The 23,489-nt window shown below is 41.7% G+C and overlaps 2 protein-coding genes across 2 annotated transcripts; one reads left to right on the top strand and one right to left on the bottom strand.

The window, feature by feature from the left end:
- Window positions 1-4,244: 4,244 nt before the first annotated feature.
- On the bottom strand, window positions 4,245-6,309 carry cox8b (cytochrome c oxidase subunit 8B). The gene is made up of 2 exons (XM_030731858.1): window positions 6,088-6,309; window positions 4,245-4,564 (listed from the first exon to the last, which is right to left on the bottom strand). The coding sequence occupies exons 1-2, from the start codon at window positions 6,193-6,195 to the stop codon at window positions 4,469-4,471; spliced, it is 204 nt and encodes a 67-aa protein (XP_030587718.1). The 5' UTR covers window positions 6,196-6,309; the 3' UTR covers window positions 4,245-4,468.
- A 4,375-nt stretch (window positions 6,310-10,684) lies between these two features.
- c6h11orf24 (chromosome 6 C11orf24 homolog) lies at window positions 10,685-22,503 on the top strand. The gene is made up of 4 exons (XM_030730990.1): window positions 10,685-10,780; window positions 14,102-14,475; window positions 16,998-17,335; window positions 17,450-22,503. Exons 2-4 carry the CDS (start codon window positions 14,334-14,336, stop codon window positions 17,861-17,863), a joined length of 894 nt encoding a protein of 297 aa, XP_030586850.1. The 5' UTR covers window positions 10,685-10,780; window positions 14,102-14,333; the 3' UTR covers window positions 17,864-22,503.
- Window positions 22,504-23,489: the final 986 nt, after the last annotated feature.

Here is a 23,489-nt window from a genome sequence, read left to right on the forward strand (position 1 = left end):
CAGGAGACTGCGTGGTTTTACTTCTCTTAGATTTGACAGCCGCCTTCGACACTGTGGATCATAGTATTTTAATTTCTCGTTTAGAGCAGTATGTGGGTTTCCAAGGCACAGTCTTAGAGTGGCTTAGGTCATATTTGGCTGATAGGTCCTTTTATGTTAACCTAGGCGATTTTAGATCATCCCCTGCTCCTTTGTCGTGTGGGGTGCCACAGGGTTCGATACTTGGACCTCTGTTGTTTTCTTTATATCTACTCCCCCTTGGCTCCATCCTTAGAAAGCATAAAATTGCTTTCCATTGCTATGTGGATGATACACAGATTTATATGCCCCTAAATCGCAAAGAAGCCAACTCTGTACAGATTTTAATTAAGTGTCTTGATGAAATTAAATCTTGGATGGCTCTAAACTTTCTGAATTTTAATGAAAAAAAGACGGAGGTGATTGTTTTTGGCCCTAGTACCACTGGTGGATCTCCTCCCGTGGACCTGGGTCCATTATCACAATATGTAAAGCCGTCTATCACAAATTTGTGTTTTATGATGGATGAGAGTTTTAAGTTGGAGGGCCAGATCAGTGCAGCGGTGAGATCTAGTTTCTTTCATTTGAGGCAGCTGGCAAAGATAAAAAATATTTTATCAAAAAAACACTTTGAAGTAGTGATCCATGCCTTTATCACAACTAGGCTGGATTACTGTAACGCTTTGTATGTTGGTGTTAGCCAGTCTTCCCTATCTCGTCTACAGCTGGTTCAAAATGCTGCTGCGCGGCTCTTGACGGGATCACGAAAGAGGGAGCATATTACTCCTGTTTTATCCTCACTGCACTGGCTGCCCGTCCATTTTAGAGTCCATTTTAAAATTCTTTCATTTGTTTTTAAGTCATTACATGGCCTTGCCCCACCTTATCTTTCCGAGTTGCTGCACTTACAGGGGTTGGACAATGAAACTGAAACACCTGGTTTTAGACCACAGTAATTTATTAGTATGGTGTAGGGCCTCCTTTTGCGGCCAATACAGCATCAATTCATCTTGGGAATGACATATACAAGTCCTGCACAGTGGTCAGAGGGATTTTAAGCCATTCTTCTTGCAGGATAGTGGCCAGGTCACGACGAGATGCTGGTGGAGGAAAACGTTTCCTGACTCGCTCCTCCAAAACACCCCAAAGTGGCTCAATAATATTTAGATCTGGTGACTGTGCAGGCCATGGGAGATGTTCAACTTCACTTTCATGTTCATCAAACCAATCTTTCACCAGTCTTGCTGTGTGTATTGGTGCATTGTCATCCTGATACACGGCCCCGCCTTCAGGGTACAATGTTTGAACCATTGGATGCACATGGTCCTCCAGAATGGTTCGGTAGTCCTTGGCAGTGATGGCCCATCTAGCACAAGTATTGGGCCAAGGGAATGCCATGATATGGCAGCCCAAACCATCACTGATCCACCCCCATGCTTCACTCTGGGCATGCAACCGTCTGGGTGGTACGCTTCTTTGGGGCTTCTCCACACCGTAACTCTCCTGGATGTGGGGAAAACAGTAAAAGTGGACTCATCAGAGAACAATACATATTTCACATTGTCCACAGCCCAAGATTTGCACTCCTTGCACCATTGAAACCGACGTTTGGCATTGGCACGAGTGACCAAAGGTTTGGCTATAGCAGCCCGGCCGTGTATATTGACCCTGTGGAGTTCCCGACGGACAGTTTTGGTGGAAACAGGAGAGTTGAGGTGCACATTTAATTCTGCCGTGATTTGGGCAGCCGTGGTTTTATGTTTTTTGGATACAATCCGGGTTAGCACCCGAACATCCCTTTCAGACAGCTTCCTCTTGCGTCCACAGTTAATCCTGTTGGATGTGGTTCGTCCTCCTTGGTGGTATGCTGACATTACCCTGGATACCGTGGCTCTTGATACATCACAAAGACTTACTGTCTTAGTCACAGATGTGCTAGCAAGATGTGCACCAACAATTTGTCCTCTTTTGAACTCTGGTACACTCTGGTCACCCACAATGTTGTGTGCATTGCAATATTTTGAGCAAAACTGTGCTCTTACCCTGCTAATTGGACCTTCACACTCTGCTCTTACTGGTGCAATGTGCAATTAATGAAGATTGGCCACCAGGCTGGTCCAATTTAGCCATGAAACCTCCCACACTAAAATGACAGGTGTTTCAGTTTCATTGTCCAACCCCCGTACATACCCCTTCCCGGTCACTCAGATCAGCTGAACAACAGCACCTTGATGTGCCAAGGACACAGCGGAGGCTCAGAGAAGACCGAGCCTTTGCTGTGGCAGCTCCTAGACTCTGGAATTCACTGCCATTGGGCATCAAACAGGCCTCATCATTGGCCAATTTAAAATCTGCTCTTAAGACATATCTTTTTCATTTGGCCTTTGACTAGTATGAACTGCTGTTTTGTTTTGTTTTTATTTTATTTATTTATTTTTAGGATAAACTGTGTATTTTATTGTTTTTATTGATTTATTTTATTCTATTTATGTATATATTTATTTATTTTTAATTTCCTTTTTAAATTTTATCTTCTCTTGTCCTGATATGTTTTATGTACATCACTTTGGTCAGTACTTACTGTTTTTAAACTGCTTTATAAATAAACTTGGTTTGGCACATGCATCAGTGAGCCTTGGTTGCCCATGACCCTGGATCACTTCTGATAGATACAGACAACTGCAGACCGGGAACACAACACTAGAGCTGAAGTTTTATAGATGTTCTGAACCAGTCATCTAGCCAACACCATTTAGCCCTTATCAAACTTGCTAAAATCCTTATTTTTGCCAATTTTTCCTGCTTCTAACACATCAACCTGGAGGACAAAATGTTCACTTGCTCCCTAATATATCCCACCCACTAACAGGTGCCATGATGAAGTGTCCCACTTCACCTGTCAGTGGTTCAAACATACACAAAGTGTGCCCCCATGTGGTCACACATAAGTACTGCTGGTATCTGGATCCAGACCATAAGAGGGAGTCTGAAGGAGCAGTGAGGCCCCAGTCCGCTCCACCACAGCTGATGATAGTCATCAGTTTTTTGTTTGTTTGTTTCATGGATGTTGTACATATTAAAATTTGTATGTGGAATTACATCTATTATATCATGTAAATTATTATATCTTAAACATTTAAAGTGCGTATCAGCATAAAAGAGTAAAAATGTATATCCCATCTTTTCTACACTGCAGAATGTCAAACTGATGGTTTAGCAGAAAGAAGCTTGTGGGGTCGTAGGTCACTTTCTTTGCTGAACCTTCTGTGGTTTCTTACTCAGTAATAAAAACCTGTTGTTCACTTTGAGTATGACTACACAGTTGTACAGGATTTATAGCTGAAATAAAACCTGCATCCTGTAATTCGTATAACTGGGATATCTGAGTGGATTTCATGGAAACATAAAATGAATAAAAGCAAAACAGAAAAGATTTACTGTTATTGCATCACTGCTCATTGTTACAGGAGGACAATGTTCTTTCTGCCATCAGCAGCAGCTGCTGGTTAATCAGTAGACATGAGGCTTTATGTGAGTGTGTGTGCTGGTACATCTATCTTTGTGGAGACTGGTTTTAAATATTAAACCACTAAAATGACGACTGCGTGCACCACAGGAGTTGCTGCTTATGTTAGGGTTAGGGTGTGTTTAGGTTAAGGTAAGGCTCCAGGAAGTGAAAGTCATCACAGTGTCTAGATGCAATGCAGCTACAGGAACGTGGCTCTGTGTATGTGTGTGTATGACATACTACTAATGACAAATTTGCATTGCAAATACAAAGATTACTTTTTATTTTTAGATTTGTGCCACAAGTGCTGCAGCTGTTATCAAGGCCTGGAAGATTATTGTGGTGATCTAAAACTAAGTGCACTGCTGTGTTTACACAGACTGGATGTGTGAGCCACTGTAAATCCAGTGTCTCTAAAACAACAGCAGCCTTTAAGTAGGTTTTTGATTTGTGGAACTTCAAATCCAAAAAAAAAATAAGCCATAAATCTTGTAATGGAGCAAAAGTATTCCACAATTCTCTGTTTTATATCATTGATGTGAACAGAATATGTTCATGTTCGACACTGTCAGCTGATGCCAGACAAATGAAGAAATCAGGACATGCCACCTTGGACTTGGAGTATTTTCTAAATTCTGTGATTCAGTGGTTATCTGGGTTAAAAACATACATTATGCTATTTCTGTCACTAGCAAAAACACCACATTCACCCATTTTCTGTAGACTGAACATGTATTTATTGATAAGAGTTTGTATGTGCACGGGCGGACGTATTATCTCAGGTCAGTGCAGGAACTTGGAAAGAGAAGATCAGCATGTCATCCCATCAGCTGGGGAAGGATCAGGAAGAATGAGAGACATGGAGAAACAGTGAGCTGACTGGTTTTCATGTGAGCAGGTGCCCTAAACTACCCGATACCCTCTCCCGTCCTTCCTCTTCTTCTACTCCTTTTTCTTGTAGTCCTCCAGGTGAGCCAGTATCCAGCCAGAGGGACCTAAGATGGTCGCAAACAGGGTGGTCATAGCGATCGCCTGCTCCTGAGGGGCACACAAAGCCACACACACAACACAATGATTACAGTTTTGCATTTCTCATCACTTTTTCATTTGGTTTAAAATTTTTGTTTTCAATTCTGTTTAATTTCCTTTGTTAAACAGAGGTTTAGTTTGAATGTTAGAACTTCTCTTTTTCTAATACAGGTGGTATGAGTTAGATTTAATACAATACAAACACAAAATCACACACAAATCGCCGTCACTGAATACAATGCCTCCTCATGCTGGCTGTGTTGAAAAATGTGACCACTTTGGCAAAAACTCAAGAGATTAACTGTAAATTTGTATTTTTGTGAGTTTTCTAAGAGTAAAATATCTTTTAGTTTTTGTAAATTTAATTTAACTTTTGTTTTAGTTAACTGAAATATTATTGCACACTTCACTTTTAGCCTGGCTTGAATTCATAAAACATGGCAGCATAAACATGCTCACTCTCCTAAAAATGAACTGTAATGAGGTGTAAAGCCTCCTGGCCAGAAGAAGAAATATATTAAGGAGGAAATATTTGTGTAAGATGGACATTTTGTTTCATTTGTCTACAACAGCAAAAAAAAACTAAGCAAGCACGCTCCCAATAAAAACAGGTCAAATGTATCTAAATATGTCTACATGTTATGATTTGTTTTATGTGTTATAAGATACAGAAACAGCTGTCCCACAGCTCATACTTAAGTAGCTTTTAACTGAATCTGTCCACAAGCTTTCTGTTAATTATTAAGCCTTTGACAGGAAATGGAACCAAATATTTCAGTGTCAATAACGTCACTTTTATTGCGTCCCTGTGACTTCAGGTGCGTCACAGCGAGTTGAAATGGGCTGTTGTTCCCTAAATGCAACGATTTCTTTCTGCAGTCTGTCTTTGTAACCGGGCAGGCTCCCCTCTGTCTGACCTTTTCTACATCAAGGTTATTCGTCAGCTGTTGCGCGGCAGCGAGTACTTCTGCCGCAGCTGCACCATGCTGTTAGACCGCTTAAATGACTTTATTCAACTTTCGCGGCTCTGTCTAAATGTTATGGAAAAATACTAAATTGTTCTTGTGCAGCTTCAGGTTCATTTAAACAGCAGTGTGTAGTAGTGTGTAGCGCGTTAGACCTACTTATTTCGGAGCAGTCATAGAGGTCTACGTGTTGGAATTAGGCGGAATAATGGCGAGATAGTGGCGCACTTATCAGTGTTAAAAGGAAACTGAATTTGAAAGTCACTGTGTAACAATGGGACGAGGAACAGAAAGATATACAACACATGGTTTTTGTAATATTCAATATTTATCAATATTTATCGGTATTCATTTATTTATATATCAGGTACATCTGCAGCGGTTAAGAGAAAGTCAGTCCAGCAGGTACAACGTCGCAACAGACCAATAGGCGCTATACTGCTATTAAGGTTTAATAAAGCGAGCTAAAATTGAGCCTGTTGCTGCTAATAGAAACCTCTGTAGTTCCAGCCGAGACAAGTTAGCTGCTTCAGACATGTTAAGCTGACAGAGCGAATATGAACTCACCCCTGCAGTTATAGTGTGTTTGGCAGGTTTTGTCGTCACATGAGCCACAGGGACCAGCTGAGTCCTCAGTGCGCTCCTGAACAGCCGGCAAACGGTGGGCAGAGGCATTGCGTCGGTTCACTGCGGCTAGAAAGACTGGGGGGTGTAGGTCTGTCCTGCCGTTACTGACACTCAGTGTGGTTTCAGCTTATCTGAAGGCTGCGTCCCACGTACAGTGAGCAAGTGCACGAGAGAGAGCGCGAGCGAGAGAGAGCGTGCGCGCCAGGGCCCCCAAGCAGCGTCGGAATTTAATTGGCCGTCGCGCCTCCGGGTTTGACAGCGTGACCGAGGAGCGCGAGCGTGTCCTCACTTCACCACGAGCGGTGCTGTGGGCGTTTTGTGCAGCTGAGACGTTACAGCGTAAATACGCCTCAGAGATAAAAGATGAACATCAAATATACTGACAGACCCTACGATAATAAGGTGAAGCTCCAGAGGAAAACCTGAGGGGGAAAAAAAGGTTAGGCTCTTCTGGAGACCGGTGTTGTTCCAAAAAGTGATTTATGTGTAATGTTTTTGCTTATAAATATGGTTGCAAACTGTAGTCAACAGGATTTATGCAGGGTTTGTATATAAAATGAATAAATTACCTGTTTTGAATCTTTACGTCTCTGCGTTATTGTAATCCTGTATTTTTGGCCACTTAAAATATCTTTATAGAACTGCGATGCTATATTTGTTGCTTTCTTCGGCCCTCTTGGTCAGTGCTCTGTGAAAAAACACTTTTTTAATGTCAGTTTTTACTCTGATAAATAAAAGTCAAAGTGATCGTAGCTTCTACTTTGTGACGGGAATGTTCTTTCTGGCTCAAAATGATTGATATCAGTAATTAGAGATGTGTTTGACACGTGCTTCTCATATTATCGGCCAAAAAGTAATTTACAACAGTTTTAATATGGCCAGTCTATTTGTCTTTTTTGGCAAATACCGGAATCACTTCTTGGCACAGCACCGGTCAGCTGCGCCAGTTTCTATGAAGGACAGGGCGGTGTCTGAGCTTCATGCTACGTTTATTTGGAAATTAGCATCAACATGATCATAAATGTGTATATGATCCACAGGCGTAAACTAAAATTTACAAATGTGCGCAAAATGTAACCACTGAGTTTGGTTAAGAGCTGCTTTCTCCAATCCAAACAAATACAAAGCAATCTCTGAACACATATAAATCTATTTAAAATGCGCGTATCAAACTAAATATAAACTAAATAAACAGATCATGTACACACAGATTTTTAAGTTCAAACGTTACAAATTGACAATTTTCACTTTCAGAAAGCTTCCTGTGCCTACAAATGTTTAAAAATATCTGCGACATCATTTCCGCTCATTTACACATCATTAGATACCCGCGCGCCATGGACGCAATGAAAGCGCCGGATACACGAAGATCACTCATACGTGCACGTGGGGTTTTGAGACTCTTCACGCGCTCAGCTTCGCACAGATCCACAAACGTAAGCTGCGTTCACGTGCTAGTGGAAAACTGGGATATCTGGACTTCTTGTGAATTTCCGTGTCACTTAAATCAAACTGAACAGCTTGCCACCCCTCGATTAGAACACATTCATTTACCAATTACAGACGCTTTGCAGCAGCGAATTAAGGTTGATGTGTGGTTTAAATAAGCTGCTACTCCATGGTGGACATTCTTCTGCTGGGAAAACAGTCAGTCAGTGTCCAGCTGGAGATGAGAGAGCGCCATGATCAAACATCTAAGCATCTCTGTGGCTCAGCCTCTGAAGTGAGTATATGCAAACTAATCTCTTGTAAGCACAATTTTGAATATAGATATGATGCAGTTAGGTACTCGACATCTTGAGCTTACCATTCTCTGATCCAGCGGGCTAACATTAATATTAACTAAATGACTAATAAATAGTTGGTCATCTTTTGCAGATCTTAGTGAACAGTTTTAAAGCTGTCTTATTAAGAGTATATCAACTGTTCCTTAACTGTCAGCACTTTGTCATTTGAACTGATCACCATGCTGACAGCTTTCTGCCCTCAGCAAACATTAGGTAAGAAAAATCCGGGGGAGGTGAGTAGCTCCTTGCATTTTTTTTTTAACAGTAGTCCATTTTGATCTAATAAATATCTTTTTAGCTTGAAATACTTTGAAACTGGAAGTACACTATAGTTTAGCAAAGTTTATTACCAGTTCTGTCATGGGCCTGGGTCAGTGCACCCAGTGTTTGGAGTTTTTGGATTTTGAGGTTTCGTTTATTTTAATGATCCTGGGTTGCTTAGAGTTTATATTGATTTTTTGTATTTAGTATGTTTTGTTCTATTCCTGGCTCCCCATTGCTTTAGGTTATTTCCTCCCTCTGTGTTCCCTCCTCGTGTGTCAGGTCTCTTATGTTTAGCCCGTTCATGTGTCTGTGTCCTTCCCCATTTGGTTCGCTCACTTCCTGTTTTATTTTGTGACTTGTTGTTCCTTGTGCATTACACTGAGTTTTTGCTTCCTTTGTCTTGTCTCCATGATTTATTTCACCTGTGTCTCGCTCTTCCCATCTGTCTCTACTTCCCTCAATTGTCCTTCTGTGTGTATATTGCCTCAGTCTCCCTTTGTCAGGTCGTCTATTTATGTTCCTCAGTCCAGTGTTTCCCAGTTCCAGTGAGTTTCCTAGCTTACAGTTTTCAGTATTATGTTTTGTATTTTAGATGCCTCAGTTCCCTTTTCATTTTTGTTTCTCTGATGGATTCCAATAGCTTATAATAAACGGCTTGCTTTGAGTTTAAGTCTGTCTGCCTCTGTGTCCTGCCTTTGGGACCTCACTTCTTCCTCACTCCACATTGTTAACTTCCACTGACCGTGACCATTTCCAAAGGTTTTCTTGACATTTTGCCAGGGTTGCACAGGATCTACAAATAAAAATGCATAATAACTGTACAGGCAAATTGCAGCAAGAAGAGGTAAAATGATTGTTTACTGTCCTGGAATTTATATGAACTGAGAGAAAAACCCCAACTAAAGAGAACCAGTCCACTGCACCTCGATTATGTTCAGGTCTCTGACTGACCAACTACAGAAGGCACTTCCTTATTTTGTTTCACTGTACTTACTGTGATAATGTTACTTTATCTAAATTATCTGTGTTTTAAGAGGCACCCAGACTGCTCAGTGATGTTTTACCTTTGTGAACATGTCTGGGACGTTTTGAGCATTCTAGTGAATTTTATGCACTAATTTGTATCATTAGTGCATCTATTTATAGCATCAATTTATACAGGAAATGGCTTTATTTATATAAAAGAAACCAGAATTAAGGCATCAGGCAGAATATAACATAGTAAAGCTCACAGACATTCTGTATCATGTTGAAACAATTATTCCTAATTTTTTTCAATGACTATTCACAACTTTCATCATTTAATATCCCTGATGAGTCACAGGGACTTACTGTGATTTCCTGGTTTTGTCTTACATAATTCTGTTTACCAAAGAATTTTCAGTGGTTCCTTAATTTAAAATTCATATTTTGGGACCATTTGATTGTTTTTACTTTGTTCATGTAAATTGTGAATTTTTCTCACATGCAAAGGTTAGTCGTGGAGTTCCACCGGGTTCTGGAGTAGGACCGATACTTTTCACTCTATAGATCCCCAAAACACAGCATACATTTCCACTACAAAGCCAAAAAACAGACATTGTGGATCCTCACTGATTGCAGCCTGTTTGTCAGGAAGTCCAGGACCCAGTTGCAGAGGGAGGAGCTCAGTCCAAGTGTGAGCAGTTTGTGCACCAGGCTCTGTGGAATGATGGTGTTGAAGGCTGATGTGAAGTCCACAAAGAACATATGAAAAAAACCACTGAGGAGATGGCGTCCTCCATGGGCGGGTTCTTCTGGTATGCAGTATTGATGTGGGTCCACAGTGACATTGATGGTGTTCTTGATGTGGGTCTCTCAATCTCTCAAAGCACTTCATGACTATCGGGGTGAGCGCTATTGGCCGATAGTCATTCAGACCTGTCACTGTGGAGCTCTTGGCTCCTTGGTGGCGGTCTTCAGGCAGGTGGGGATAGCTGCCTGTGTGAGGGAGGATTTGAAAATGTCAGTCAACAGCACAGAGAGTTGGTCTGCACAGTCCCTTAGCACCCGCCCAGGGATGTTGTCTGGGCCAGCAGCTTTGCGAGGATTAATCCTCAGTAGAATCCTCCTCACCTCTGCTGGGGTCACACCGAGGGGCTCTTTTCCAGGTGGTGGGGTGAGTCTGATGGTGGAGGAGGTGGTGGGGTCCTCAGACCTGGTGTAGAACCTATTGAGAGTGTCAGGCAGAGATGGGTCCCTATGGCATTGCATATCTCTGGAGTTATGTGATACACTTGATGCCCTTTCACATGCTACATAGATCCTGGGAGGAGAAGAGTCCCTGGATCTTCTGAATGCTTTTATATATGTAGGTCTTAATAATATTATTATCAGTACCAGTGGACGTAGCGGTAATAGCCATATTAGCCATTAAAAACTGTAAACTGCAACATTAGTAGGCGTTGTTGTTTTAACTTGGTGTGAGCAGCAGAGGGCAGTAGTACGTTGGTTATGAGTCGACGCAGCCAGAACCGCCGCTGAGGAAGAAGGTTCGAGGTTTTCTACAAACTGATGCCAGTTTCTGCTGTTGTTTCCAGCCGACGTGTCCCTGCTTAACCCAGGTGAGGATCGCAAATCACACGAATTGTAGTTAACATGTGAGCGATTACACAACGTAACAAAGACAACTGTCCATGATCATGACTGGTTAGCATTAGCTGTCCTGTAGTGTGGATGGAGACCCACCGAGGTGTGTCTGTCATTCCCCGTTAACTCGTTTTCCGGCTGGTTTATTCCCGGTTACAGTATTTGCTCACTGTACTCTTAATGCTGCGGGTTTGACTGTTTCCGTGTCGATTTGTGCAATCGTGCTGTTTAAACACGGGCTAAACTTTGAGGTTACCATCAGAACTAAGCTCCGTGTCCTGCTTTCGCTTGGCCCAGTGTTAGCTCCTGTGAGCTACAGCCGGCTCAGCAGTCCGCGGCAGTACGGCCACAGCAGTTGTTTTTTGTTTGTTTGTTTGTTTTTGTCAGTTGAAATTAAAGGGACGCTTATCAGATCTAATGCTATGAGGTGTCTGGTCGGGCAGGTGAGCTGATTGGCAGGTCGGCGTTTGGCAGAGCGCCTCTTTCCACGTTGGCGTCTTGAATGACTTCTGGACTTTCCTGTTTACACTGAGAGCAGATGAATAAAAACGCATCCTGTTTACAGCGAACTGCCTCCCACACTAGCCTCTTTCCCACCAACAGGGTTCCGGAGCCGGAGCCGTGAATTGAACCGTTAGGCGGGTTTTCCACCGCCGAAGCACTCGGTACTCGGCCGAAAAACGGGTTCAATTCCGGCCCCGCAAACTAGCTGGTCTGGAACCAGGAACCCGTGCCGAAAGCGGCAGAGGGGCGTGACTGCCGTCTCAACATCAAGTTTTCTACCATATTACATGTGTATTACATGAGAAAAGCGAAGCGATTTTCACGGCTGTGAATTAGGTTGGGCTCTAAGGCTGAACTTGCTGCTTTGTATCAGTTCATATCACAGATAAAAGGACACAAAGTGCGTACTTGTCCTCTTGCTCTAATCGCTGTCTGTGTTTCCCTCTGTGCTGCACACAGATGCTGCAGTAGTTTGGTTTGGACCCTAAAAGGTGTTTGCAGCACAGAAAGGGGAGCGTGTTCTCCCACGTTTGTGCGCTTCAGCTTCCGTGTCCAGACGAGGACCCGCCCACACTCATACGTAAAGGAGCAGTTCACAGAAACGCGGTGGGAACGCGGGCCGTTCTTAAGTGTTTCGCCGGTTCATTGGGAACAGCACGAGCACGGCTCCGGAACCTCGGCGGTGGGAAAGTAGCAACAGACTCGGGTCCCGACTGCTCTGTGCTGGGAAGAGATTACAAAGTTTCGGTCAGTGTCAGATACCGAAATCTGGTATTGTGGTAAAAGGCTGGCCTAATGTGGAGGTACGGTCCCCTTATAACGATCATAATACCTGTGCGGGTACATTTCAGCTTGTGCAGTCGGAAAACTGCATAAAAAAATCAGAAAAACAAAATTTGTTGATGGCATTGCAACAAACAACAAGCCCATGTTACTGAATAGTGGTCTGTACTTTAAACACATGCAGTCCAGTTTGCTTCAAGGTGCTATACATGACTGGAGGAGAGAAAATCATAATTCACATTCAGCTTGTATAGAAATGAGCTGCTAGACATTTGACTACAGCCAGGAAAGTCTATTTAATGTTTTATAAATGATTTTGATATGTTTTATTAATTACTTTTAAGGCTCTTCGAGGCCAGCTTCAGGACTGTATTTCAGACTGGGTCTCGATTAACTCTAGAGGGGACCGGGTCTTGTCTAAAGCCAATCTACATAAACTCAATGTACATAAACTCGCAGATGGCTTTGTAACCCTCTTGCTTCATACAAATGTTCAGTTTCTTTTCGTGAGCTGTTGCTCATACCAGCACTTGATGCTGTATAAGTTGAAGTAAGTTATAAAGTAACTCACTCCTCCAATCTGAATTTATATTTATTATTGTAGCAGAATGTATGGACAGAGTCTTATAAGTGGTGCGTTCAGGGACCAGCTCTTTAGATCTGCAAAACACTGAAGTGTTTAAAAAAATAATGGCTCAAAGTTTATAAGATTTAGTTGTTAAAAATGACGCCCTTGTTCCAATATGAATATTGGTTACAACACGTGGAGAAAACATCCAAATAAATTCATTAATTTTACTGTTAGCTTCTACAAGCATTAAATAAAGCCTATAACCTGTTTTTAAAGAAAAACTCTTATACTACTGGATTTGACTCCAGTAGATCATTGAAGTACATCACTGCTGTAAAAGTACAGGTTGTGTGTCTAAGGCACAGCCAGCGTGGAAGGTTCTCAAAGGTTGTTTCCAAACTCAGACATTAAATCCCCTCAGCAGTAAAAAGTATCTATCAGCTGCTAAGAACTGTTACAGTTCGAAGTGAGCTGTCATGAATCAAAGCTCTCATAGATATTGTTAGGGTTGGCCAGTAGTAGTGCTTATGAAAAGCTAGCAAGGAAAGACTTTGGGAGAAAGACAGCAGCTTGACTCGGCCTTCGTGTGAACTGAGTGGAGTTTTACACTGTTTGATAGTCGACTGTGTTTCTGTACAGAAAACCAATTAAGAGATTTTCACACTTTCTGTACATGTAAGTTAATTTTGTTCTAGCTTCTTCATTTGAAAATGAAATATATGCAATAATTATTGTTGAGCTAAATGTTTGCATTAACATGCCAATATAAGAAGCACCAAGCTTCAGTAACTTGGGCCTGGAGTGTAATTAAACTCATAAAACAGTCATCATGGCTGATACTGCTGGCTCCTGCTGAGACGGCGTTGCTCTGGCACTAGGTGGCAGTCATTCATCACATTTAGCCTGTGTGGACTAACTGCTCAGCCACTGTATGGAAGGAGGTTTAAATGACATACTTGAGGAAATTTGTCTTAACTCCAGCTGGATAATAGATATGAATATTGTAAAAGAGTTGTAGTTTCATCAGTTCAGCTTAATTAGAACCAGATCCTCATTAACATCCTCCAACCTTTTGACTTTGCTGGTCTTGATAAGCCCTTAAATGTCTAAATAAATCACAGTATTTGTATATTTTTAACCAATGAGATCATACAAGCTGTATTTTCATGTCTGATTGAATAGCCTAGTAAATGTTGTCATGTATTTACTTGTTCTAATGATATATAGCAAGAAAATATAACCACCTCATCATGAGGTTAACAATCAAAGTATCCAGTAAATATCAATAAATGCTGCCATCCTGCATGTTAAATATGACTTTAATTGTGGTTTTGCAGATTGTGGCTTAATAACTATCTCTTCTTACTATGCTGATAGACTGTTTATATGTTCCCCATCTGTGAGGCTGCTGCTGACAGTTGCCTGTTTGTCTTTGTAGGTCCTAAAAGCAGACACCGACTTCACTTCCTCCTGGTATCACTCCTTCAGCTCATTGTGTGCACACTATACCTAGTGTGTGTGTCTGTGTGTGTGTGTGTGTGTGTGTGTGTGTGTGCGTGCATGCATGCATGCATGCAGGGGTGTGCCTGTGTCTGTGTGAGTGCGCATACATTCATTCTAGTCATATGTGTGTGTGAGTGTGTGTCTGTTTCATTCCCTCCCAGCCCACCATGTCCCTGTATTCCTCCAAACTCCAGTTGAGCCCATCACGTTGTCCTCGTCTCCTCTGTCTGCTGCTGCTCCTCGCCAACTCCTCCGGGGACAATATCACCACACCCATCACAACACCCACGGCTAATTGCTCCACTGGATGTGAGTATGTGTCAGGATTCACCCTTAAGGGTTCTGTGTAAGAATATGAAGCATTTTTCATGTATTTTAATGGGCAATGTTTAAACAGCTTGTAACATAACTTAAAAACAGAGACCTTCTTTGTGGGCTGCCTCTAACCCTGATTTCTATGTGAAGAACCTCGTCTACAGTACCAGCGGTGCTTAAAATTAGCTAACATCAGCTTAGAAATGGAGCCCGTTGACATTAACAAATGTGGCGCTTCAGCAAAGTGCAGACTCCACAGAGCACAAACACTTCTGGCTGCAGGAAGTATTTTGGTGGTGATAATGTAAGCAAGGAAGCTAAAGCTGTCACTTAGAGATGCTGCAGGAATCGGGCACTGATTACTGGTCAGGTAATCAGGTATTTTATATATTTTTTTAAAATATTGTGACAGTCATCGTAGGCTTTGTGGTGTCCTTTGAATAAGACTGGTATTTATAAGGCTTGTCAGGCAGCATGGCGGTGCGCTGGTTCGCACTGTCGCCTTACAACAAGAAGGTTCCTGGTTTCATGCTCTCCCTGCACCTGTGTTGGTTTCTTTACGGGTATTCTGTCTTCTTCCCACAGTCCAAAGACATGCTTGTTAGGATAATCTGTGATTACATTTTCCATGGATGGTAGGAATGTATGGTTTAATGTTGGTTGTGGTTTAAAGTTCTTTGAGTGGTCAGTCAGACTAGAGAAGGACTATAAATGTCAGTCTGTTTCCTTATCATGCACACAGAATCGAAGGTTTTAGCATGCTAAAAAGATTTCTGCACATATTTTGCTGTTTAGGGTTTCTATAATCTTAGCAGGACAGCCACTCATCATAGAGCAGCCACCATCTTGAAGTTCCCTGTTTGTAAACATTTATTAATTTTTTGTTTTAGATTGATGAATGTGGGTAAGAATACTTTTGTAACCTTTCCCAGCTTCATGCATCTCTAGGGCTTCTTTATAGTCCCTAGGCATGGTTCAGAATAATTAATCTTTTTTTTGAGATTATTAAACAAACCATATGAGGGAAAATTTACTATATAGATACTTATTACAATATAAAAAAAAAATACTGAACAACATTTTATCAGTGACTGCAGCTTGCAGGCAGCAGCATTTATTAGTGCAAATAAAATGAAGGGCGTTTTCCAATCAGTGACTGTCACTCATGACAGACTGCCTAATTCAAAGAGTGAATCTGTTGCCTCAAGGTGCCAGCAGTAGCATCTTTATATATGGTGCAATAGTAAGGACACAGCATAGGTCAAAATGTAAGCACAAAAGTACCTGAGGTGGTGTTTCCCAGGAAATTTTCAGTAAAAGTAAAATGACAGCTTAAAAGCGAGCGCTCCATCGATGCTTGGTTGAGTCCATGTTGTTAACTTTTGGGCTGGACATCAGCAGCTGCTAATATCACCTCTAGGCATGCCTTCATAACCTGGCTGTACTTGACTTTATGTTTTTGCCTCAAGTGGTGAAACAAGTTTGTTGTTTCCACCTTTAGCAGGACCAGGTTTCCTGCATGCTTTGCATTTGTTGGAGGTTGTTGACGTGACTCCCTTCTGAGGTACTAAATCATCATCATCAGAGGCTCGTACACTGCTGTCACTCTGACATGTTTGGGCTTGTCTCGTGCCCACTAGAGACCATAAAAGTGTGGCATTAATATTGTCATATGACACTTTATTATGTAAAAATTTACACATATTATCACAAATGGTATGGCACAGGGCAGCACGGTGGCGCAGTGGTTAGCACTGCTGCCTCACAGATAGAATACCATCTGGAAGGCCTGGGTTCGATTCCACCTTGGCCCAGGCCTCTCCCTCTCTGTGTGGAGTTTGCATGTTCTCCCCGTGCTTGCGTGGGTTTCCTCCGGGTACTCTGGTTTCCTCCCACATTCCAAAGACATGCACTTACTCGGGTTAGGGTAATTCTATTCTAAATTGCCCATAGGTGTGAATGAGAGTGTTAATGTGAGTGTGAAAGGTTGTTCGTCTCTCTGTGTTGGCCCTGTGACAGGCTGGCGACCTGTCCAGGGTGTACCCTGCCTCTCGCCCTATGACAGCTGGGATGGGCTCCAGCCCCCCCCCCCCCCCCCCCCCCCCCCCCCCCGCGACCCTGAACAGGATAAGCGGAAGCGAATGGATGGATGGATGGATGGTATGGCACAGCTATAGTCCACAGGCAACAGATCAGGTCAGGTGACAGTGGGAGCACGCTTGCGCTCTCATCAGGTTCTGTGTCTGAGGTAAAACATGCAACAGAGACGGTCTGAATGATGTGGGCGGCTCTTGTAATGAAAACTAAAGTGTTTTTAGCTACACCACAACAATGTTCTCTCACCTGCTCTTTTATATTGATCTTTAAGACAACACTGCCCCTCTGCTCATTTAGTGTTATATTTCTTTGAAGGCCACAAACTGATGCTTTGCAGTTTTGAGTGAAATATAAATGAACATTTGACTGAATGAAGAATTTCTACTAGTTTGAACTAATTACCATTTTTTGTTCTCCAGGTGATAATGGTACTTTTGGCACCGATGCATCAACTAAGGAGTTCTCAGACACTAGTTCCCCACGAGCTTCACCAGATCATCTCACATCACCGGCAGCAGTGACGTCTATTCTTCCATTTACCACCACAGGCTTGTCTGCTCAGTCCCTGCATGATGGATCCATTACCAGCACTAGCAATATAAGAGAAACCACTTCGACTACACTTCGAACAACTACGACAACGACGACAGCAGCAGCGACGACGACGACGACAGCAGCAGCGACGACAGCAGCAGCAGCAGCGACAGCAGCAGCAGCGCCGACAGCAGCAGCGACGACAGCAGCAGCAGCGGCGACAGCAGCAGCAGCGCCGACAGCAGCAGCAGCGACGACAGCAGCAGCAGCGCCGACAGCAGCAGCAGCGACGACAGCAGCAGCAGCGCCGACAGCAGCAGCAGCAGCAGCGACGACAGCAGCAGCAGCAGCAGCAGCCCCACACACTCCAACAACAGTAAAGGCATCAACTAATGGAAGTATTACTCTTACTACCACCGCCTATGGTCCAGACATTTCATCGCAGGCTGCCATGCCACACCCAAGTACATCACCATCTGCTATAACGGTTACCAGTGCTGATACTTCAGCCAATCAAAATAAACCTTTTGCCTCAGCTACTAGGGTCCCTATGGTAGAAGTGGCAGGGGCTGCTCTGACCAGGCAGCTCGTGGATACAGCATCTTTACTGGCTGTCCTGCTGTTTGGCCTGCTCTTCTTCTTGGTCACGGTGGCTGTGTTTGTCAAACAGGCCTACGAGAGCTACAGGAGGAAGGACTACACACAGGTGGACTATTTGATAAATGGCATGTACGCAGACTCCGGGGTGTGAGAGAGAGGAACGATGAGCACAATTCACTGAGCGTTTTCTTTTTTTCCCTGCGCTTGGAGTCAGCCTGTAGAAGGACAGATGAACTAAATGGTAAGACTGGTGCTGTGAATTCACCGGATGATCCAGTGATGCCGTTCAGCAAGAAGTAGAAACTGACTGACTATAAAATGGTATAATCCACACTGATCTCTTTTCTAACAGCTCCTCTTTTTTGTTTTTCTTTATTTTTTTAATGATGGTTTGAATGTGACAAGTTTTTTGCCCAACATTAAACAACATAAGTCATAACTCTGAGTACACGTCAATAGCAAAACCTGCTTATAGCTTGCATTTGCCAGGCTTTGCCCGATCTCTTCCATGTTGTTGGTCAGTCCAGCAGTGCTTACTTTTAAAGCGTCTGGACCAGTCAGGATGTTTCCAGAGCTCAGCAGATGACGGTTATTTTACTGTTGGTAAGGAATGTCATGATTATCAAACTCACAATTTATTATAAACTGTCTTGTTTTGTTTTCTTCAAAGGGACACCCCTATAGCACCAAAGCATATTTGGGAATGTTATGTCCAACATGTGATTCTTGTGATTACCTCATTACTTCTATAACAAAAAAAGACAACTGATATAAATCTCACTGGTAAATAAGGTGTGTAGCTGACTCACATTGCAAATTTTGTCGTGTGGAATATTGCTCATGAATCGTGATAATTCAGTTTTATTATACCTGATCAGCCCTCAGTGTTCTTGAACAGCAGATTTCTGTCACAAGTTGTGAGTACAATAAAACATGCTCATGGGTGAAGTATTGTTTTTCATGTGCAGCTATTCAGTGCAAAAGAATTCAAGTATATGTGTGGAACTGAGCAGCAGAGTTGCTGCTTGGTGAGTTTTGGAGTTCTTTGAATTTTAGAAATGAGTTTGTTTTAGATCAGATTTGTTTACATTCTGGAATATATGTGTTGGTGGTTTAATGAACTTTTTTTTTTTTTTTTTTTTTAAAAAGCTGTTTACAATTGGAGGTATAACTTTGATACCGAAGAAATCTTAGTGAAATCTCAGCTTTCCCATTCCAGTCCCGGTGCGCACACAGTTGCATGATTTGATGCAGAGCGGGTTTACTTTTATCTATTTTGTTGTCCATCCTCTGCAGAAAAAATGTGGTATGAACTGTGGTCTTAGAGAATTGTTATACTTCTAAAATATGTGTGTGCAAATTACACACACAAATAAATAGATATAGATATATAAAATCACTTGTAACTTTTGACAGAAATCTGATGCCAGGTTCTACATGTAATTGCATTTGCCATATTTTTATTGTGGCATTATATTTCCCATCACTTCACCTGTTTCAAACTACAGCTGGAATTTATTGATGTACACTTCCTGTAACCTTCAACCACAAAGCTACATTCTGAGACTCACGGCTGATGTTTTTGAAAGCAATCATAGTTCAGTATAATATCATAGCTCAGTATAATATCAGCATAGAGCCTTGGTGGGTTTTGGCAGTTCCCTGCTCACAGTTGTAGGTGTAGCTTTTGTCATAACTCGTCTTTTGTAGTCTTGGCCGTTATTTCCTATGATAAATACGAACATTGTTACTAATGTTGGTAAAACTAGTTGGCAGGTGTGTGGAGAAGCAGTAAAGTGTACTGTTTGAAAACCAGCAGATTATGGCTCATGGCTCATTTCATTAGTGCTAAGGGAGAGATTATTGAATCTCAGGTGTGCTTTGAGTTTGACCTCAGGTAAAATGGGTTAGAAAGTGTGGATACACTACTTAGTTTGTTTACAGTCTAAAGATAGAAACGATCAGTAAAGCATAATTTTAGCCGCCATAAACGAAGGCCAAAACTACGAAGAAAAAAAAAAATCTGTTGGTTTATGTTTTAACTGTTTAAAAATTGCTGATCGGCCAGCCCGGTCAGAGGAAAGGATCTGATCGGCGCAGGCGGCTGATCTTGAATCAGCCTCTCTCACACGTTAGTCACAGTAAATGATAATGTGAAAAAACTGGAGTCTAGCGAAGTGTTGGTGTTTTCTCAGACATGAAAATTCTGCACAGGTACAGCTGCCAGCTAATTACACTGCAAGATGTGTTTCCATTGCTCTGCTTAAATTTCTCTCAGATGTGGCTTTGTGTGTTGAAGCCTGATGTCAGTGGATCAGGGCCAAAATACATACTGTCTGGTGTCTGGTTTAGCCAGTAGGCCATTATGCTTGTACATTATGTTGTACAGGAGGTTTTTGACTTAGCAACTCCCACTATAGATAAGCCTACTAGACTATTCTAGCTGCTGAAACAGTTCAGCTATAGCAGGGTTGTGGTCGAATAGTCATTTTGTCATAGAATGATTTGATGTGACTGATGATCATCATGGAAATCAGCAGTGCATTTCTTATCTTATTGCAGAGCGTGTTAAAGTGGAGCTGCGATGCCAGCCTTCAGTCGCGCTCCTGCTCAGAGGGCATTCAGTCATTCTCCTTTACACTCTCTGGGCTCTCGATGTTTTCCACAGAGGTCAATGAAAAGTAATCAAGAAAAGAGAGAGGACATCATTTACTTAAACTACAACCCAGCAATGACTTAAGTTAAACAAATCTTCTCCTCTCACTATAGTTAAATAAGACTTTCTGCATGCTGGACAGTATTGGGATTTCTTTTTCCTACAGCGTGCCATTAGCTTTCATTGATGGAGATTTCAGCAGTGTTCCTTTGTACATGTCTTCCAGTGAATCATAGGAACAAGGCCATACTACATTGTTTATTTCTATATTTTATATTTTTCTCATGGTGAATGTGTTCTTTTTAAATGTATTGTCTCATTTGACTGACTGTTGTGTTATGGCTAGTCTAGAATTCTTAAACAGATTTTTCTTCCAGCTTAACATGTACCTCACTGTGCTCTTTCCCATGCCTTTGTATGAAACGACATGAATGTTTACATTTCAACATTCCTCCAAACATGCACATTGCATTCAGCAAAGATCAGACCCTTTACACGGGTTCTCATAAAGAGAAAAAGCGGTAGATGTTTCATAAAGAATGAAATGGTGGCGCTAATGAAAAACACTGCTTTTATACATCAAGTAAAAGTTCGGTGAAATAAGGCTAACTTCTTTCTATTACATTAACTCTGGAGATGAGGCATTTCCATAAGTTGTTGCATCATTCTCTGGTTATTGTCTTGGGTTCAAACTGTTTTCATCCTTCGGTCCTTTTGCAAAATGGTTCTCCATGATTTAGCTGTGCATTATGAACAAAGAAGTCGGTATCCGTGCCATAGACTGAATTACTGTTGCCTTTTCATGAGCAGATTGTGTTTGTTGTCTTCTTCCAGTGGAGTACACAGTTGATGGAGCTTTGCCAAATAATCACTGAAGCACATTATTATGTGATAAAGCCAAGGGAAACATAAAGCCATTATCAGTTAGTGACTGAATGAGAGAGAACTTGAACTGTGTTCCACAACAGGAACACAACCTTTCTGGGTTAGTCTGAAACTTAACACAGCACAAAATGAATGGTTTCCAATGAAAGTGTGATGTGTGAGTTGTTTTGTATTTTGCAGTAAATGCACTCGGCCCTGCCTGTTCCTCCCCTCGTTCTTCTTTTAGAGGAGAACGTTCTCTTATCTTGTGGCAAAGGACTGAACATTCACAGCTTCACATGAACCCAAAAGTGGCACTTTTTCTTTTTTTTAAACTTTATTCCCAATGATTGAGTTCATTTTAATAAAGTTGTTCATTGTTAAAAAAAACAAAAAAACAAAAACAACCTAAGGTACATAAAAAAAAACTCTTTGTAACTTGTGATCTATAAATCTCAAAGCAGTCTAAACTGCCTGTACATGCTTTGATTTCTCCTCATTGGATGATTATATGTGAGACAGTGTCGGCCTTCGTTTGTCCTTAGCATGGATCAGAAAGCTTCCAGTGCCTGAAGTTTTGTCCCGTGTTTAAAGATTCTGCATAAATATATGAACAGCAATACCACTGCATAACCAGCAGGAGCATTCACTGAGGCGGTCATTTTCACATCACAGGTTTTATAAATAACCGTTTCTGCATAGTTTTCTGCTTAAACCATACTTAAGATTACGATTGAATTTAAGTTTCTCTTACAAATGATTTTGAAAACAGCCTTAAGTTTTCTCAGAATTTTCTCTTTATTTCTGTGGGGGGGTTTTTTCCTGTTATCTTGAACAGATTGCCTTTTGAGTTTTCTGTTCTGTCTTTTTGTTTTTGTGAGAAATTAGGAAAAGAAGATGGTACTGATATGTATTTGGGTTATTCTGAGATCACAAAAAAATTCTGGTGTGAAACAAAGTCATTTATAGCTGTTTGTAAGAGTGACTTGATGTCTGCAGTGATGACATAAATGTCTTTTGTGGCAGTCAGAATGTAGTTCAAACTGTATCAAATTGTCTTCTTCAAGTGATGGTTTTCTGATGTCAATAATTTCATAGTTTTTAAAATCCTGGAACCAGCGTGGACTGTATTACAGGTAAACTTGTGTTTGTAGTGACTGATGTGCAGAATGCCAGGAAAGGACAGCGAGGACATCTGTGCCAACCTAATAATGTTCTAATGCACTTTCACAAGAGATTTTTACTTTGCAGAAAATAAATGATGAACTAATCTTGTTGGTGTTTGAGTAATTTAATGTTTAACTCGTAGCTGTAGTGCAGTTACAGCACAGTACCATCATTCCTCATGAACACTCATTGATCAACGCTGCAGTGCCAGGTTCAGCCAGTGGGTCAGTCAGTCAGGAGGTCTTTCTCAGAGCGCCAACTCTTCAGCACATCGATCTACACCGCTCCTCCTCGGCCTTGGGAATTCTGATAGATGGACAACAAGACCAACTTGGCTGCTGTATCATGTATTCATGAAGGGTGAAATATTTTTATTGGTGTGTGTTTGTAAGTGAGGTCCTTTGGGAGTGTGGGGTACCTGGCTTGTTACTATGAGCCATTCAACCGTTGTGAGAGTTCGGTCTGCGTTGCCGGTGTTCTTATTGACATTAAAAATGTCTTTTTCAAGTGAGAGCTGGTCAAGAGGGCAAATATACCATCACAGTCCTACAAAGATATTGTATAGGGACCAAAAAGGACTGGATTGATTATAATATGGGCACAATAATGCAAAGTCATAAAGAGACGTGCAAAATGGGTCATTTCTTTTTTAGGTCTGAGCACTGACGGTTTGAAGACCCTGTTGTTTCTGCTCTATTTTTTTTTATTATTATTCCAACAAATTAACCATAAATATGCTCAAAAAGCCCTGTGACAGGCTGGCGACCTGTTCAGGGTGTACCCTGCCTCTCGCCCTATGACAGCTGGGATAGGCTCCAGAACAGAATGAGCGGAAGCGAATGGATGGATGGATGGATATGCCCAAAAACTCATTAAATTTTGCGCATGTGTTGGTTCTGGTGAAAATACAAAAGTACAGATTTTATTTGTTTCTCCACAGTGCCGACTATGAAAGTATTCCCAGCACATAGTTTAAGCTACATGAATGAAATTTTGTACATGCGTGTACCATCTCAAGACGTACAAAAAAGTCCACAGAACCTATGACCTAAACCCAACAGGAAGTCCGCCATTTTCATTTTTTACACCA

Source organism: Archocentrus centrarchus, chromosome 6 (assembly GCF_007364275.1).
Source record: "Archocentrus centrarchus isolate MPI-CPG fArcCen1 chromosome 6, fArcCen1, whole genome shotgun sequence".
Lineage (NCBI taxonomy): Eukaryota > Metazoa > Chordata > Actinopteri > Cichliformes > Cichlidae > Archocentrus > Archocentrus centrarchus.